This window comes from Stegodyphus dumicola, chromosome 12 (assembly GCF_044657685.1).
Source record: "Stegodyphus dumicola isolate Sdum_Otavi_A_Nest chromosome 12, ASM4465768v1".
Classification (NCBI taxonomy): Eukaryota; Metazoa; Arthropoda; class Arachnida; order Araneae; family Eresidae; genus Stegodyphus; species Stegodyphus dumicola.
Genome location: NC_140779.1, coordinates 6,409,295 through 6,427,762, shown reverse-complemented (window position 1 = coordinate 6,427,762; position 18,468 = coordinate 6,409,295). Strand labels below are relative to the sequence as shown.

The window sequence follows — 18,468 nt, the reverse complement described above, 5'->3', positions numbered from 1 at the left end:
TTGTTTACCATAGCGTCATTCTGGAGCTAGATTCACTTAACAGCGTTACATATCGTTCATATTATAACTTAAAATGCACACAATTTATATCATTCGAAGAAGTATCTAATCGTTGCCACATTTTGAATCAAAAACTCTAATTTTTGCAGGTATGCTTTGAAAACATCTAAGATCACCTAAAACATCTTTTAAGAAAATTATAAAACTTTTATAGATTGTAATTCAAAATGTTTTTCAAAAAATTTATAAAAATTATTTTAAAATACAAATTTTAAAAATAAACCATAGAAAATGATAGAATTTTATTTGGAATAAACCTAAATTTCAAAATGTGCAAGGAAGAATCGAATAAGTTGAATAAAAAAAGAGAGATACATAAATATATACCAAATTCAATTAAAAGTGAGGAGCTAAAATTTAGACAGCTAATTTTTTTTAAACCTACTCAAGATTTTGACTACTATTACAATATTTTGACAAATCTTTGCACTTTGGCATAATTTGAATCGTAGAATCGAAATATAGAAAAAACTGGTATTTCATAAAGTCCGATTTTAAGTCAAAATACCTATGTTAGAACAGTGCTATAAAGGGTATCCCGTAAATGTTGTGACAAACTTCTGGGGAAGGTAGGACACATTATAAGGATTAAGAATTGCTTAGGAACCCATGCCCGAAAATGCAAGGTGTAAGTGGTAGCAGAGGGAGAAGATGGGAAAGGAAACATGAGAGTAATTAACTGGACATGAATACGAATGGTGTATGACAGCTTAAATGTTACAGCATATACTTGCAGTTTGCACCATCACACTCCAAACATGCCTGAGATAGATGGACCACTGAGTGCCTGACGTTTTCAAACACACAGGGAGTTTCTTTGATTGTAGCAGCTGCGCAGGCGGGTCTTGCCGCGAGATCCATTTCAAACACAGCAGGATCGTAATGCATGACACTTTTGATGGCTTTCCACAAAACGAAATCAAGGCAAGATAAATCCGGTGAGCGTGGCGATCAGGGAACCGGTCCACCACGCCTAGTCCATCTATGCGGGAATGATCTGTTCAGATGGCTACGGACATGCACTCCAAAATCAGCAGACACCCCGTCATGTTGGAACCACATGTTGCGCGTCTCACAGTTGGTGGAACGTCGTCAAGCAAGCCGGGAAGAACCTGCTCCAGAAAGAGTATATAATTCGCGGCATTCAACCTGGATGGTAAAAGTTATGGTCCGACTAATTAGTCACCGACCAAACCCCGCCCACAAATTAACTTTGAAGTGCTGCTGTGCCGGGTGGTGCCATGGAGGTTTTCTTGAGCCCACAAATACTGCTGGTGGTGATTGAATACGGCGTTTCTATTGCATATGGTCTCATCCGTAAATACGCTGGGAAATTAACATCACAGGCACTTTATTGCAGGAAACACTGTGAGAAAAGTACACGTTCAGGATGGTCATCGAGGAGCAGTAACTGAACCCTTTGGAGACGAAAGGCGTAGAAAGACTCGGCTTTCACGACACTCTGGCCATTGGTACAAGGCATTCTTAATTGAGACGCAATAGCACGTATGCTGGTCCTTGGATTACTCTGCGCCGTATCCAACATACTTTCTTCCCTAGCAACCGAGCAGGTCGATTGAGGACTGACCTCAATTTTCCTGCTACTTCTTAATAACCCATAGTCGCACAAATTTTGATGCATAAGTGCAAATAAACTGTGGTGATAAGTGCGTGCAGCAGTCGTCCAATATACCTTATTATGCCGTACACTGAGTGCATGGCTGCAAGCTCTCCGTTCGTATAGCTTTCCATACTCTTCGTGTGGTGCCTACCGCTCGAATGAGGCAATCCTCACCTTCCATTACCACTCTCCTCTACAGTACCCCTGGCGAAGTACAATGACGCTTCTAGGCATGGGTTCCTATGCAATTCTTAATCCTTATGATGTGCCCTGCCTTCCCCAAAAGTTTTATTGGACATCCTGTATGTAAATCTAATATATATCCTAAGTGGCGCTTTCGAGATATGAAAAAAGCAAGTTAAATTTCGTCAATTCGTAACGGGAGATACAAAACTGTCCCATATTTTTTGTGCAGCGTGTACCTTCTCTGTTTAAAAATTATTATTTTGGGATTACCAGTGAAGTATTTTTCCGACAGTTATTTACAATTTTCCATATTGAATCAAAAAGCAGTCTTATGTTAAACAATACATTAATTGTGAGTATGGCATGCAAAAATGTATAGCTCACATATCATGTTTTATTTCCTTTTAGCTATTACAAAAATAGATGAACTGTCTCCTTCAACTTCCGCTACCTTCGAGAAATCGTTATTCATCATTGCAGCATATTCTGCATATCTTCTGCATCATCATTTCGTGCAATACGTGTAACGGGAATTGGTTTTCGTCATATCTTGGTGCACATCGATTTTGTTGCTCATATTTGTATATGCCTTCTCTTCTGATCTTCTTTCGAGAAATAAGTGACTTTCTTGCATTGAAAATGTAATTATACCATTGGATCTGTGTATATAAAAGCTTCTGGTCTTGTGAAGATCTTAAATGTTTCAAAATAAATTGATGTATTACTTGATTCTGACTTTTTATTCTGTGAATTTTATATTGTTAATAACATTAGAATGACGATTATTGAAATTTTAATTATCCAATAATTCGTTTCACCGACATATCATAAAAACATAATTTATATTGAAAATCCTCCTTGTACTTAAGAAAAAGTACTATTACTTCTTTTATATACTTTCATGTATGCTTCTTTTTTTCCAAAATTAAATGCGCATCCTTTCCCCCCCTTTTTTTTTACTACTTTGCAATATTTACACCGAGTTACTATAAATTTACTTTCAGTATCCTTTTTTTTTATTTATTATTATTTTTTTAGTTTATATCATAAACACATCAGGTATTGATTTAATTGTTATAATACTTTGCTTATTGTTATTGAATTCCTGCGTCAAGTATATTTTTAAATTATTATCATATCTGTCAGTTTACATCTAGTATAACTGTTTCATTGAATTCATGTAAAGCTTTATTTGCTGAAATGTTTGTAAGGTATGTGTAGAATAAGTGGGGCACTGTTTTAAAACAACTAATGTAACCACCTAACGCACCGTATTATAGTATTTTAGTTCACTCATATATCACCTATTTACATCATTCTTAAATAACTGTTTATGTGTTATAAAATGCTTTGCATTACTACAGTCATTATGTCAAACAACATAAATTTAATGTGTCACATTTCACATTTAGTCGCATTTAACTTATAGTATTATTCGTACTTTATCATAGCTCTATCTCATAATATTAAAGCATTATACAATGGAATACCATTAAACTAGGTATTCGTGTATCTTATAACTAAATGCACTATATTATTGTACTATAATAGTATACATTTACGTTTTGCTTATTGTCATATGTAGCAACTTATGCAAGATGTCCTGTAATCATTTTTGTAACGTACTTTTCTGTGACATTCCTGATTAAGAGCAATTAATATCACTTGGTCTTTCAGCCATTGCCTTCTTGTGGTGGCTGCTTGTTGTTTCTTTCCACTGATCAGGCATCATTCCGTTCGGTTTTACCTTAGTTCGGAAGCCTAGTCAGTGGCTCATAACCATAATACTCAGCTTTTTCCTTAAGGGGGGGGAGGCTGTTCGAATGAAAAAGTACGAAAGGTCGTAACAACCAAACCGGTTGAAGTTTGAACATGCCGCTTTGGCACAACGTAGCGAGACATCTAAAGACGTGAATGCAGTATCCGACATGATTACGCCCATGCGCAAGCGCCCGCACGTGACGCCGGAGTGACGTAAGCAGTTGTGTGTTCAGTCCAATAGATGTGGCAATGCGTGTGTGATGACATCATGGCATTCACAATGCAAAATTCGACAACTGAGGAGCAGCGAGATGTTGTCAGATTTCTGACTGTGGAATGGGTTTAACCGGCCGATATTCATCGCCGGATAATAGGCCGAATTCAGGCTTCAAAAATCACTAATTAGCTATCTGTAAGAAAACAATTTCCGAAATACGCACACTTGTATTGTATTCATTGTACAATGCAAGTGTTTCCCACATTTTCCTAATCGCTAATTTGTGGTTTTCCCAACGGATTTTTTTACTACACTGATGGCGCACTCGACTTTTATCGTCTTTAACGCCTTTAAATGGTAACTTTGTTCAAGTTAACGTTTCTTAAGAAGGCTCATACACCATAAACCAGTTATGAATATGTGACTGTTGCAATAATTGGGATATTTTATTTCTTTTAAAAGCAATTAAATCCAACATTTTACAGCTGACTACATAATATAGCTGCTTTGGGAACTAGTAACCAGAAAGTTTGTGTTGCCACAAATATTTTTGTAATTAAATCCGCTATGTGACAAAATTTCTCGTCATGTTTCCACCTTACGCGCATGATATTTTAAAAAATGGCTAATGGTACATACTTGAAATTAGATGGAATTCTTTATATAAGCACTATTTTCTAACCGAACCCAAAATCTGATTAATATTTTAATATTAAAAAATTTTATGCATGAAAACATTACAGATTTTTTTAATATAAAATACATTTTATAAACTCAAATCCAAATAAAATAAAAATTTAACATTAAATTCTTAGAACTTTTGGTTCACAGTAGTTTCCAAATGTTATAAAAGCTATATATTTAATATGGAATTGAATTATGCAAAAGAATGTTTTGAACTGTGCGCGCAAGGTGGAAACATGATGAAAAATTTTGTGACAAAGCGAATTATATTATATAAAAATATTTCTGGCAACACAAACTTTCTGATTACTATTTCAGATGGCAGCTATATTATGCAGTCAGCTGTAAAAAGTTGGAAGTTATTGCTTTTAAAATAAGTAAGTTATCCCAATTCTTGCAATAGTCTCATATTCGAAGATCTTATGGGTTTTAAAGTGTACGAGTCCCCTTAAGGGTATACAAGATTTTAAACCGTGTAACAAAAGGTTAAGTTAGATTCCGACTCTTACTTCGTTTAACAATAATGCATACAGCGCCATTCCCCCCCCCATCCGATGGTGAGTTTTTTTAAATTTTTTTTTCGCGGAGAATAAAATCCCATGACCTCCTTTACACGATTACTAAGTTTGATAACATTTGGTCCAGTAGTTTTCCTGTTATGACCATTGCAAAGTAGAACTTTAATTATAACCACCCTGTTTAATGCAAGGGTAGGTGACACTTGGCACATGATTTCAATGAGTAAATTACACACATGCTTTTAATGATTAAATTACATTAATTTCATGTTAAAATTTTTAAAAAAATAGGATATTCTTTAATTTTCTTTACATAAAGTGCATACTATGTGCATCTACTTTAATTATTTTTTTAAGATATATTTTTCTAAGGGTGGGATGGAGTTTTTCGAAAACGCTTTATACTTTTGAAGGTTCCGTGATTCAAAAAGGTTTGATGATCATTGCACTAATGAAATAAACAAAAAGTTGAACAAAACTAAAGTCGGCGGTTTTGTTCATAGATTTCAGAGTATTAACTGAGAAGCGAAACATGTCCATCGGCTAAATCCATTTATTAGCCATAATAGGAAAATTAAATTCGATTAATACACTAGCAGTGAGAAATAATGGCGCAATTTTGTTTGCTTACCACGACGAATTTCGTGGCTCTGATATCAGACAAGCGAGATTAGACACAACAAAAACAATATTTTTTATAACAAACTTTTTCTTCTATAGAGGTGTTTTTCCCCTGGCCTTATTTAACTAAAATAAGGCCAAAGATAAAGTTACGCCTCGATTTAAGGGAATCGGACTTACGCATGTCTTGTCGGTCCTATTTATTAAACTTCGAGGTATTACATTGTACGGTTCCAAACCTACAATGTAATTCCTCGAGAACTGGTAAGCGAATAATCTCTTTAGCTCAGGAAATAGAAGCGTAAACTCAAGAAGGGTTAATTACCCTTTATTTCTCAACATAAGAATTTACAGTCGGCTACTGTCTTAGAGCGTATAGAAAATCCACTTGGGTTTGAACTCAAGAGTACTAAGAAATCAAACTTAACTAATGCGTAACTCAAAAGCTATAGCCGAAGCTATCAAAATTCTAAGTAGTGGTCCCCTAAATGTTAACTAACTGGGAAAACTATCAAGGGCCTGAAATACGACCGAGCATAGTAATAGCTTAGAGAGAGTGTGGACAAATGGCAAAAGCTATTTGCCCACACTCTATTTGTCCACACTCGTGCTAGCCAGAATCTGTGGCTCTCTAACGAAGTCAGTGGAGCTTCCACTAAACCCTTCTCGGCACGCTACCTTTAAAGTCGCAATTTTGATTTTAAAAAAAGGTAGGCAGTCTAATTAGGCCTAGAGGAGTACACAATTAAAATTGTGTGAAGACAGCACTTATCGTTTTAATTCTGTGACTGATTGAATAGAGCTTCGTAAAGAGTGCTGAAACGAGCATTGTTGTCAATGAACTGACCGACGAGATGCAGAGAAACAAAGAATACAGACTCTCAGTTTTCCTAGATAATCGGTGAGCCCGGTCTGGGCACACCTAGGGTTCGCTGTTTGATTTTAGGCAAGATTTCAAGGTAAAAATTTAAAACTAATATATAATAAGGAGGCTAGCCAAAACAATTACATAGAAATTTCTTTTCAAACAATTCCTTTTATACCCTAAAATAACCTGGAAGATTTCTTTGAAAAATGAGTGTCTTAAAAAACTAAACATGGTTAAAATATATGGACTGGTTTGCGTTGAGCTGCCATCTACTATAAATAAAGAAGATTCAGAGTAACCTATAGTGAGTGAGTGAGTGAGTGAGTGCACCGCTATGATGGCTTCCGACCACGGACATAAACCAAACGGAATTATATACCATCACGGCGGGGAAGACTCCAGAGTAACAAGGTTGAATATTATAAACTAATAACAGTTTTTACATATTGTTAACTGCAAGGCACTAAGCGTTATTCTGGTTATCTGCTTTAAGTTCTGAACTTTTCAAACATTATAATATTATCCACGGTTGTTTCTGCTTAGGCAGTGTCCTGAGATTTTCTCTATTTTATCAAGGACTATTCTGTTTTTGAGTGTGTTAGTCGTCCACGTTGCCCAGGCACAGTCCGCTGAACCTATAAATCCTTTTTCATTCAATTTTTCTGTGCGTACAGTAGGAAAGTTTTAGGTGTGTCCAGACCAAACACGCTGTGCCGCAAAGGGTTAAGTACCGCTCTTCGACATTTACATTAACCGCGATTCTAAAAATACGCTCTGGCAGAAAATTGTAAGCTGAAATTAGGAGACAGGAAAGTAGCTTTAATTCAAGACTGTTAATAACTTAGGATAAATATTACAACATTATCCTCCCTCATTGTGATTACGACAGATTAACTTGGTTCCGTTCTTTCTTCTGAAAACAAGTTACAATAAACGTTGAGAAATACTATTTGCCCATCATCGTATATGTGTTACCGTGAAAGACCGAAATTGGAGAATGTCGACTTTCACCGGAGAATGTCAGCATTCACCAAATACGTCGGTGAAAGATCGAATATTGCACTACATTCTTGTATATTCGGACCTTCACCGGTGTATGTCGACAATCACAGATATGCTCCGGTGAAAGTCGAAAAGAGAGGTCATAAAGTGCCATAATAGTTTAAGTTGTTGCAATAAATAAGATTTTAATCACATAATTTAGTAAGTTTTTATGGCTGTTATTTTATTTTCTCATTTAGAACGTACTGTATAATTAAGTAAGTTTTCAACTTTTATTATTTTCCTTTCTCATTTTGAATGTATTGTGTGTTTTAGGTTCTCATGTTCTTAAGTTCTTACTTCATGTCTCAAGTGCGTTTATTCGCGACTGAATTACGGAGAAGAAAATATAATATTGCTATATGTTCAACATTCACCATTAGTACATGGTGAATGTCGACATTGACCTGTGTAAGTCAGAAATAAGAGTATTTGGAAAGTATTTCGGACATACACCAAGCGACTATGTGAATGTTGACATTCACCGGTGAAAGTCGACATTCTCCAGATTTCGGTGTTTCACCGTAACATATGCTCTATGTGATATAAGCTGCCGCCCAGACGAGAAAATAGTTAGTGCTGCCGTACCAAATTGCCCGGGTTCGAATCCTGTAGAAAGCATGGATGTAATCTGTCTGTCTCTTTTTAGGAGAAAAGGCTGGTCCATTAAGTGTCTCCATAATAAAGTGACCATCGGCTTTCCGCCTTAATAGTGAACAACGCCTCTAAACGGCTAGAGTCCGCTTTTGGAGAAAAAATGTGATATAAAGTTATGTGTTTATATTTCCTTAATTTTGTTCAATAAAAATCACTTTTGCTGCTAACTTGAAATGGTTACTCAGAAGCACGGTAACGTCATAAGAAAGACATGGTAAAAGGAAATGCATTTCAAAGAAAATCGTTTGAGGACATTCATCAGTCAGATCATCAAGTTTCGACAAAATCACATCAAAGTTTCGACGAAATGTCGTTCATTGCCTTCAGCACTACAAAAACTACAAAGGCTATTATTTTGTAAATTAAATCTATTCAGGTAACCCGTGTCCAGTAACTATTTGATTGTAATCAAAATCACGTATCATTCTCATATTTTTAGAAACTTCAAAATTAAATCTTGCCTTTTTCCTGAAACGTTCCATTTCTCTTTCCAGCAATCGTAATAAAAATCACTTATTTTGCAAATAACAATTCTTTTTGACGCCTGGATATCCCCGAACGCATCCCCGGCATTACCCACCAGCAGCCTCTTCGGCCAGCACGTCGGCTTTCTCATTGCCTGTAACCCCAATATGGAAATTCACACAGTTCATTTTCACTTCATGTATTTTCTCAGCTTTTACGAGGAGATATTTTATATATGAGACCAAAATATTGGTGTTATCAACATCTGCTAGTGCTTCCAAACCAGATAATGAGTCTGTATATATATTGTTACGAAATGTACAGGCGCGGTAAGATGGCTTCCCCGCAAAGCAGTTTTAGGGTTGCCATAAAATTGTAAGGGAATGCAAGGTTGCTACATTTGGCGAGAAATCGCCCATTTGGCGACAAAATTGGCAATGTGCCATGGAGTGATGGAGAACCTTCTAGAACGAATTCTAACCGGTTTAGCCCAGAATATTCTCGAACACAAGCCGAAAGCTATATAAACACTACTGGTCCGCAGTCAGTCAGTTGTACCGAAAGAGTGCCTCGTCGAGAGGGCGAGTGTGTGTGCCTCGTCTAGAGTTCGAGTTAGTTAATATTGAGAGTGTGTCTCGTCTAGCGGAGTCGATCGAGTTGACAGACGGGCAGCGAGTGCCGAGTGGGTCGTGGAGTGCACGAAGGAGACTATTAGTGTATCGCGGTTAGTGCACCGTCGAGAGAGCGTGTTGAGCTCCGGGAACGACTGAACCGAAGAGTCGGGAGCTGTGCTGGTGTGTCGTCGAGTGCATCGCGAGTTGTAGCGTGGAGAGTCTCGAGAGTGCTTGGAGTTCCGAGAAGCTGTCTCCACCGTGATAGCCTGATAACCTGAACGATGTGTCGCTGATTGTTCCATCGTGTTTATAGTAGATCTTCGACGATTGTAAAAAGTGTTATTGGAGTTGTCCTGATTAACATTGGCTAATAAAGTGTGTTTCGATACTTCATGAAGTGGCGTCGTTATTCACTCCAAATCTACGAACCCCGTACGAACGTGAAAGAAGAAAATAACGTAACAACTGGTGTCAGAAGAGAAAAAAAACGCAACAATATTAATACATGTTTTTTACAGTCAGGTTTTCATCAACCCATTTAAAAACAAATATGACAGCAGCCTACTCGGCTTGAAAAAACGGAATTGTAACGTTCAAGTCTAATTTTGCCGTAGTCTATTTCCTGTACCAAACAAGTAAATCACATATACTGCACCAATTCCATTGTCATAAGCCGGAACCGTGGGTAAATATGCCCAGTTCTCCTACGCAAACATTTGTTCTCCGATATTCTGCCGCTTTTCTTAATGCAGGATGTATACTGGTAATATTAAGGACAGATAAACGTGTATTATATACAGCAAAACTTCCGTAAACAATAAAATCAACATGATAAGGAATTCTACTGCCGTAATAAAGAGTTTAGATTTTCAAAGGTTTTCGTGAACTTTTTAAATGGTAATAGAACGATACTGGAAATTTGGTTTGATATTTTTCACTGTATTTCTATTTTATCTGTGTTTTAATCTTTTATTTTACTCTTTTAACGGTATTTTTGTTTGTCTGTGTTGGGTGTGCTGCGTTAACCAGAAGGCCTATTATCAGTGGCCAGTAGGGCTGCAGCACACTCATGTATTACACTACATTACATTACTACATAAAGCTTCAGATAAAAATTCATAATCAATTAAGTTAGTTATAAATAACATAACTGAGGAAGCAAAAAGATAAAATGTTGTTAAAATTCATTTCGCGAGGCGTTATTAACTTTGATATACGTTATTACAGAGGATGTTTACACATCTTTAGTATGATTTCGAGGCCATTTAATTAACGCTTAAAATGTAAAAAATATTTTTTTTTAATGTTTGACATGATAGCTTTTCTTTCTGGACTAACACGTTTGCATCGGGATTTCCATGACAGAAAAGCTTTTCATAAAATTCCCGGAGGTACTGATTTCTTTTCATCTTCCACTACTTTCCAGAGTCCATAAATCGTGGTGGGTTTGCGTTTAGAAAGAGATCTTTACCACAGACCCATGACACAATAGACCACACTTGAAACATCAGGGCTCTTTGCAGGAACCTGTTGAAAAGATATATAAGCAATACTTGTACCAGTTTTCATTTTTTAAAGAAATGTACAGTACAACTCCAACTATCCGAACTCCGATTATCCGAATCGCGGGTTATCCGAACCGCTTTCAGAATTTCAGAATTTGTCAGAATCAACTGAAGAAGAGAAGAAAAAGGAGAAAAAAAGAAAAAGAAGCTCAAGAAAAGGAAAGGTAAGAGACAGGAGAAGATGAGGATGACGTGTCACTGGAGAAATTAAAGCAACATTCTTTTGAAAATTCCTGGATGTTCAGAAGTTAGTGCTACGGATACAGCAGAATGGATAGTGTGTGATTCGTCAGACCCTGGGTTTCAAATTCTAAATGATGATGAACTTATTGAAAGTGTGAGAGAAGAAATTGTCGAGGAAGAAGATGACCTTAATGTCGAAATTGAAGCAGACATGAGACCATCGGCTAGTGAAGCGTTTGCCGGTCTTAAATCGGCATTGAAGTGAATGGAGCATCAGCCCGAGTGTGACCACATGCACCTCCCCATTGTCAAGCGGATGCGAGACTTGGCTGCCCGAAAACGGATGAAGACAGTCAAATAGCCTACTGTAACCAAGATATTCAGCAAGTAATGAGTACTGTACAGTACGCTATATAATATGTACAGTGGTGGCCAAAATTGTGGACACTTTTGGAAATTTTTATGGTTTTGAACTTTGTATGCTTATAGAAAACGTTACGTTTCGCAAAATGCAAACTTGTATATATCATTTTAAAGAGAATTTATTACTGAATTCAATATAAAACACAAAATTCAATTATTTGCAATACAAAAAAAGTTATATGTACTTTAATAAAAATAAAAAAACACAGTTATGAAGTAGTTTGTAATGTCTATCTTTCCTGGGCAATCACAATTCTTGTTCTGAGAAGCAATCAAATGTTAGTAACTGCCAGTAGAAGCTGACATCATAATTACATTTGAAACAATTCATTATTTTGCTTTGTTCTTTAGAAGGTGGACCTGTTTCTTATACACTGCAATTACAAGTAGGAATTTTTATAAAAATTTTTAATATTTAGTCAAGAAGCAATGACATCAAATAAAAGAGCAGATTGGACACCTAGAAAGAGATGTAATATTGTTGTGTTACGAGAAAGTGGTCTTTCCTATGCTGAAATTGGAAGACAGGTGGGTGGTTCAGTGACTACATCTGGAGTCCGAAAGTTTTGTTTACGATATCAGGAGACAAATTCAATAAAAAACAAAGAAGGAAAAGGCCGAAAAAGATGCACCACATCTATTGATGACAGACGAATAAAAAGACTATGTCTCCAAGATAGATAAATGTCATCAGCGGCCTTCAGAAGTGATCTGAATGATGCTGGTGTTTCTGTCACTTCAAGAACAATCAGGAGAGGATTAACAGATGTTGGACTGAGAGATAGAATTCTACGAAAAAAGCCTTATCTTAATTTTCAGCAACGAAAAAAAAAAGACTACAGTGGGCAAAGAAACACATTAATTGGACAGATGATCAGTGGTCATCTGTCCAATTAATGTGTTCATGTCCATCTGAGTGATGAAACTAAGGTATCGTTATTCGGTAGTGATGGGCGAAAATATGTAAGACGTAGAATAGGAGAAGAGCTACTACATCCTGACTGCATTCAAGCAACAGTGAAGAACCCAGTTAGTGTTATGATTTGGTCATGCATGTCAGCAGATGGTATTGGTCGCCTTCATGTCATCGATGGGACACTAAATGCCAGAAAATACATTGACACTATTCTTGAACCAAAACTTCTACCTTCCATCAGAGATCTCTTTCCCAACAATGCTTCGTTTATTTTTCAGCAGGATTCTGCTCCTTGCCACACGGCCAAAGTATCGAAAGAGTGGTTTCGTACCAAGAGCATTAAATTGTTGTCATGGCCAGGAAACAGACCTGACCTCAACCCTATCGAAAAAATGTGCCACCGTTTGAAAACTCTTGTCCGAATGAGGCGCCCATCAAATAAAAGGGAACTAATTGATGCTATAATTGTTTCCTGGCATCATGTAATAACGAAAGAAGAGCTTAAAACTCTTGTCAGCTCAATTAAACGTCGATGTGAAGCTGTAGTCAAAAATAAAGGGTACCCTACTAAGTACTGATAACTCACTGCAATGATCACTTTCTAATGTATATCGATAAACTATTATCGTTTAACTTTTTTGTATTGCAAATAATTGAATTTTGTGTTTTGTATTGAATTCAGTAATAACTTCTCTTTAAAATGATATATACAAGTTTGCATTTTGTGAAACATAACGTTTTCTATAAGCATACAAAGTTCAAAAACATAAGAATTTCCAAAAGTGTCCACAATTTTGGCCACCACTGTATATAAAAGTGTTGCCTTTTCATTTTAATTAATTAAAAATCTCTTTTTCTTTAAAAATAGTTTTTTATCCCCTTTCTAATATACATTACATGCAGTAATTAGTTAAAGTGTACGCAGAACCTTTCTTCAGAATAAAAAATTCAATTATCCGAATTTTTGATTATCCGAATGGGGTCCGGTCCCAGTTGATTCGGATAATTTCGAACTATACCTTGTTGCTTTGTCTTGATAGCGTTTCACTCTCTGAAATTCATTAGAAAAAGTAAAAGGAATTTTTTTCTGTAAATATCAAACGTAAATCTTTAGGTTGATACCACGTTGAGTTGATTTTAGAATTTTTTCCCACCTTCTTATTTTTAATTTTCCATTGTAAGAAAACCTTGCGGCAATCAAAAACTCCTTACTGAACTTTCTTTGCGTTGAAGGAACTACGTTTGTACGTTTCGCCGCATCGTTTTCGATAGTAAAGAGACCTTTTTTTAATTGCGGTCATTTAGGTAAACCGATGCTTCAGGAAGGGTCAAATTGTATTTCCATTTTTTTGCTGTTATACAGTTTTCATTTAGAGTTTTACAATTTGTTCCGCGCTGAGCCACATACCTCGGCAAAAGCTGATAAACATTATGTTTTTTGCCTTTTCTAAGCTGTAAATCTTTGTTAGCCTAAAGGGACAATTTGCCCAAAAGAGTTATTAATTTCGTTTTGGCATTTTGTGGCGTTTCACTTTCCAAATTGTTGCCATCCAATATTAGAGCCCTGTGTTATATTTAAAGATATTAAATAATGAAGAATCTGCATAAATGTATACATGTTTCTATCATTTTGATAAAACAACCGTACCTAAAGCCTTTCAATTTTGAATGAATTACGTCTCCATCCGAATATGGGCATCTGGAAACCTAAATTTGGAATGCGGAATTTGCTTTATTATCTAGTTCATATTTTATAAAGCATTTATGAGTTTTTCATTGAAAAAACTCACCGATTTCAAAACAAGCAATATACACTGTACGGGAAAATAAAAAATAAAAAATTTTTATCTGCAGCGCGCGAGACTGTGTATCGAAAATTCTATGGAATTGTATGGTTTAAGTGCGAAGAACATGTTATAAAACGTTAAAAAAATACCTCTTTGGGCGTAATATAAAATCTGAAAGCTCTCAGATCTTTTTTTTTTAATTATTATTTTATTTATTGTTGCTATATTATAAGGTATTTCTCCCACTTACCTAGCGTGCCTTCGTGGTGTAGTGGTTCTGCACCCTGGGCCGGTATTCAAGAAGTCCGTGATTTGATTCCCGGCGAAGACGGTTGCTAATTTTTCATCTTGCCTGCTTCCAAATAACCCAAATGTTAATTATAGTGGCGCCAGAACTAAAAGGGTGTTGGAAGAGGTTTCTCCACACCCAAGATTTGGCGATTGGATCCCCTGAAAACCCCAGTCGCCCTTTAAAAAGGGCAGTATATAAAGTATTTCTCCCACTTTCATAGCGTGCCTTCGTGGTGTAGTGGTTCTGCAAGCTGGGCTGGTATTCCAGAGGTCCGTGGTTCGATTCCCGGTGAAGGAGGTTGCTAATTTTTCATCTTGCCTGCTTCCAAATTACCGTAATATCTCTACAACATATATATTTAAAGACGTTGCAATTCATTTCTGCGTCGGAGGATTTTGTATTATTACCAGTGATTTAACTTTAGAAAGATTACGTATTTTTTCGGGTATTTGTTTGGAACTTCTTTCCATGCAGAAATAATGATTGACGGTTTCCCCCTTTGCGATTAATAATACTGATTATTTAACACTTAAAACTTTTAATACCATGCATTTCACAAATTTGTAAATTATGTGACAAGAATATTTCTCTTCGGAAATCGAAGAAACCCTATCCTTCAAATCCATACCTGCATCCATTTACATGCAGCACTTTCGAAGAATAATAAATTTTAAAGTAGCTGATGATATTTCTCATTTCAAATAATAAGCGGTTACCAGATATGTTTACTCCAAAACAGTATTCTTTTTATTCGTCACCGAAATCGCTCTAAAAATGTGTACAATCAAGAGACTAAAATGGAATGTGTTCTAAAAATACTTATAACCGAGAGATAAGCAAGAAAATAAAAGAAGTTTTGTCCAGTTCCTCTCAAATAGCAATCCGAAATTTCGATAGCAAGTTGTGATGTTGCGTGGCCCCAACTTGTCCGCAACAGTAGTAGTGACTGCTATGAACTGTAAATTTACACAAACTCGTAAGAAGGGTTTAATCCCTTTTTATTTCACTTTAGAACTTACAGTTGCGTTCACTTCACGATCACAAACTACGCCGACCCGGCGGTGTAACAAAAAAAAAATAGAAAAGTACAACTAAAAGTAAATAACAGGATGCATAACTAACGAAGTCACTACCTACGAGGCTCTTTAATTGTAACTACTTAACCGCGTTCTAAGATACAGCTGAGATTCAGCAAACTTTCTGATTAAGACGTTGAAAGAATTCAACTGACTGCCGAAGTAAGCACACAGGCCGAAACGCGCGGTTCTTAAACTTCTACCAAGCAACCTTCACGCTCGTGAATCAAGAAGCACACTTACAAATCTCGTTTCCCTTCTATTTAACTCAAATTACTTCTGCTAAAAATTTGAATACTCTGTGCGTTCTACTAAAATTTACATACTCTGGCATTGGCAATTCCAGGGAAAAGTAAAGGCTTGACAGGAAAGATAGCTTAAAATAAATGTTAGTTAAAACAAATATAAACGATACAAAGTAATCTGTAAAAAGAAGTTGTCAAAAACTTTAACTTTCAAGCTTTGACATTACTCTGATATGAAAGATTAATTGTGTAAGCCAATAATTAAGCAGTATCACTAAAAAGTCAACAGAACAGAGATTTCTAAGAGAAAAAAAGTTTTTGTCAAAAGCAATTTAACAAATCCTTCCTCTTCGATTAGGCCTAAAAGACCCGCAGATGGTTGATATCTGCCATTAATTAAGCATCCAAGCAATAAGGGGCTGGGGCTAAATTTGTGAAGAGAGCTAAAGGTCACGTTATAAAACGAAAATTATCCGTTCAGTTAGCTGCAGAGAGATATTTTATGAGCCAGCGTACGAATTCAGGTTATACTGATGAACAATTATGATAGCCCATACACAGATATTTGATCTGTCTCATATTTCGTTATTTTCAATTCTTATTACACCTTTCATGTAATTTAATGTCCAGGATAAATATCCTTTCATATCTTGGGAGAATAGTTCTAAGATTAAATAAGACCAATAAAAGCGTGTAAAGTCATTAGGTTATTTCGAATGCAGGAGACACGAAAAATGAGCAATGCCCTTGTCGGGACTAGAACCTCGACCTTCCAAATACGCGCCGAGTGTGCTAACCGTTACACCCCGAAGGCATGCTGAAAAGAGGGAGAAAATACCCCTTTTAAAAGGCGACTGAGGTAATTTTATGAAATTTTCTGTTTCTAAATTGTATATACATGTGATAAAAACAAACTCAGAAGTAATGACCAGCAAGAATTTTGATTGCGTATAAGTATTGATCCATAATGAATAGGAAATTAGGCAAAGGCAGATTAAATCTTCATTAATTTTTCAGCAAACATGTAGCGGCCACAAACAAGTTAGCACATTAATTGTGCCTATTCCAAAAAGCTTAAGTTTTAGATGAATTTGCAGTAAGATAGAAGGAGCAGACAGACAGCAGTCCACCTGGGTCAAAGAGTTGAAAGCAAGTGTGTTGTGTTCAGGGTAAAAATCCTGAACGTCTGAAATAAGATTTCACCCTGAACATAACGAAGTAACCCTGAACTTGGTTCTCAATGCATTTTAATTGGATAGTTAATATTGCTATAAAAGTACTATTGGCTGTTGGAGTTTTAGTTCAATTTACATCATTGGAATTACGTAAGAGTCATATGACATGGCTTAGTCTCGAAATGACGCAGTACAAATAGAGGTTACTGTTTTTAGAATAGAGAAGTATTGGATTGGATTGGATGTATTATTCAATTATGGCAAAGCACACGAGGGCTATCTGCCTAAAGGGAGGGAGGGATGCCTTCGGAGGGATGGACTTTCTAAGGGAAACTGGCTCGTATACACGTTACACATGGGGATAACCACGAAAACGCCCCTGCAGCCAGCCCGTTCGCGGGATTTGAACCTTGGACCGAACTACCAGTGTTTAGCGAATTTGCCGCTGGTGGGCTTCGCATTTTCGGACAAACGTTGCTATGTAAATCTTGTTTGTTATGGTATGACAGACCAGTATATTAAATTTAGCAAGGATCATTTTGAGATACCCTGTATATATAATACATGCGTAAATACCGCTTAATTTGATATTCCTGGCACTTATGGTCGAGGAATTATGCTTTTTTGATATACAGTAATTTGGAGAAAAGTGAGAATAAAAATTATGTCTTCATGTCTAGTAAAAAGGCAACTAATTTTGTTTTAAACACTATGACAGCTCATCCAGTGTGCAGAGACTTTAGGTTATTACATTAAGCAGGAGACAGCAAAGCCCTCGCCGGGACTCGAACCACGGACCTCTTGTATACGTGTCGAGTGTGCTGACCGCTACACCACGCAGGCATGCCAAGAAGGCCGCAAAAATACCTTATATGCGCATTTTTAAAGGGCGACTGCGTTTACGGGAACCGATCGCCAAATCCTGGTGGAAAAGAATCATCATCCACCACCTTTTTCAGTTCGGGCGCCACTGTAGAAACATTAGGTTATTTCGAAACAGGACATTTGAAAAATGAGGAGTGCCCTCCCGCAGACTCGAACCACAAACCTCTCGTAGACGCGTCAAGCGTGCTGACCACTACACCACGAAAGCATGCCAAGAAGGCGGGAGAAATACCTTATAAGTGAAAAGAAAATAAATTTTATTTTCAATGAACGTAAGAAAAATTAATATGACCTGTAGTTTCTGTAAATATTATATTTTCGTAATTATTCATACTGAAAATTTTAACAAATCAAAACTTCAAACGGAAAGCACTGAAATAATTCTATTTTAGCCCAAGGCAATGGGTTTAAAACATTTTTTCGTTATCTGAGGCACAACGGCTACAATACCTTACTATGTTGCTTGATGTATCTCTTAATGCCAGATATACGACGACGCGAGACAACATCACCTAGGGGTGTCCCCGTCTCTTCATGAACTGTCAGTAGTTATCCGGAGGGTTCAAGATGATTATTAACCCTTTGTTGCATACAAATAATCTAGAGAA

At 36.5% G+C, this 18,468-nt stretch overlaps 1 protein-coding gene across 1 annotated transcript in view; it reads left to right on the top strand.

The window, feature by feature from the left end:
- Positions 1-2,596, top strand: part of LOC118201156 (lachesin-like) — a 259,543-nt gene extending 256,947 nt beyond the window's left edge. Inside the window, exon 10 of the mRNA XM_085806926.1 lies at positions 2,276-2,596. Within this exon, the coding sequence (XP_085663052.1) occupies positions 2,276-2,394 (119 nt within the window). The 3' untranslated portion in view covers positions 2,395-2,596. The remainder of the gene's footprint in view (positions 1-2,275) is intronic.
- The last annotated feature ends 15,872 nt before the right edge of the window (positions 2,597-18,468 follow it).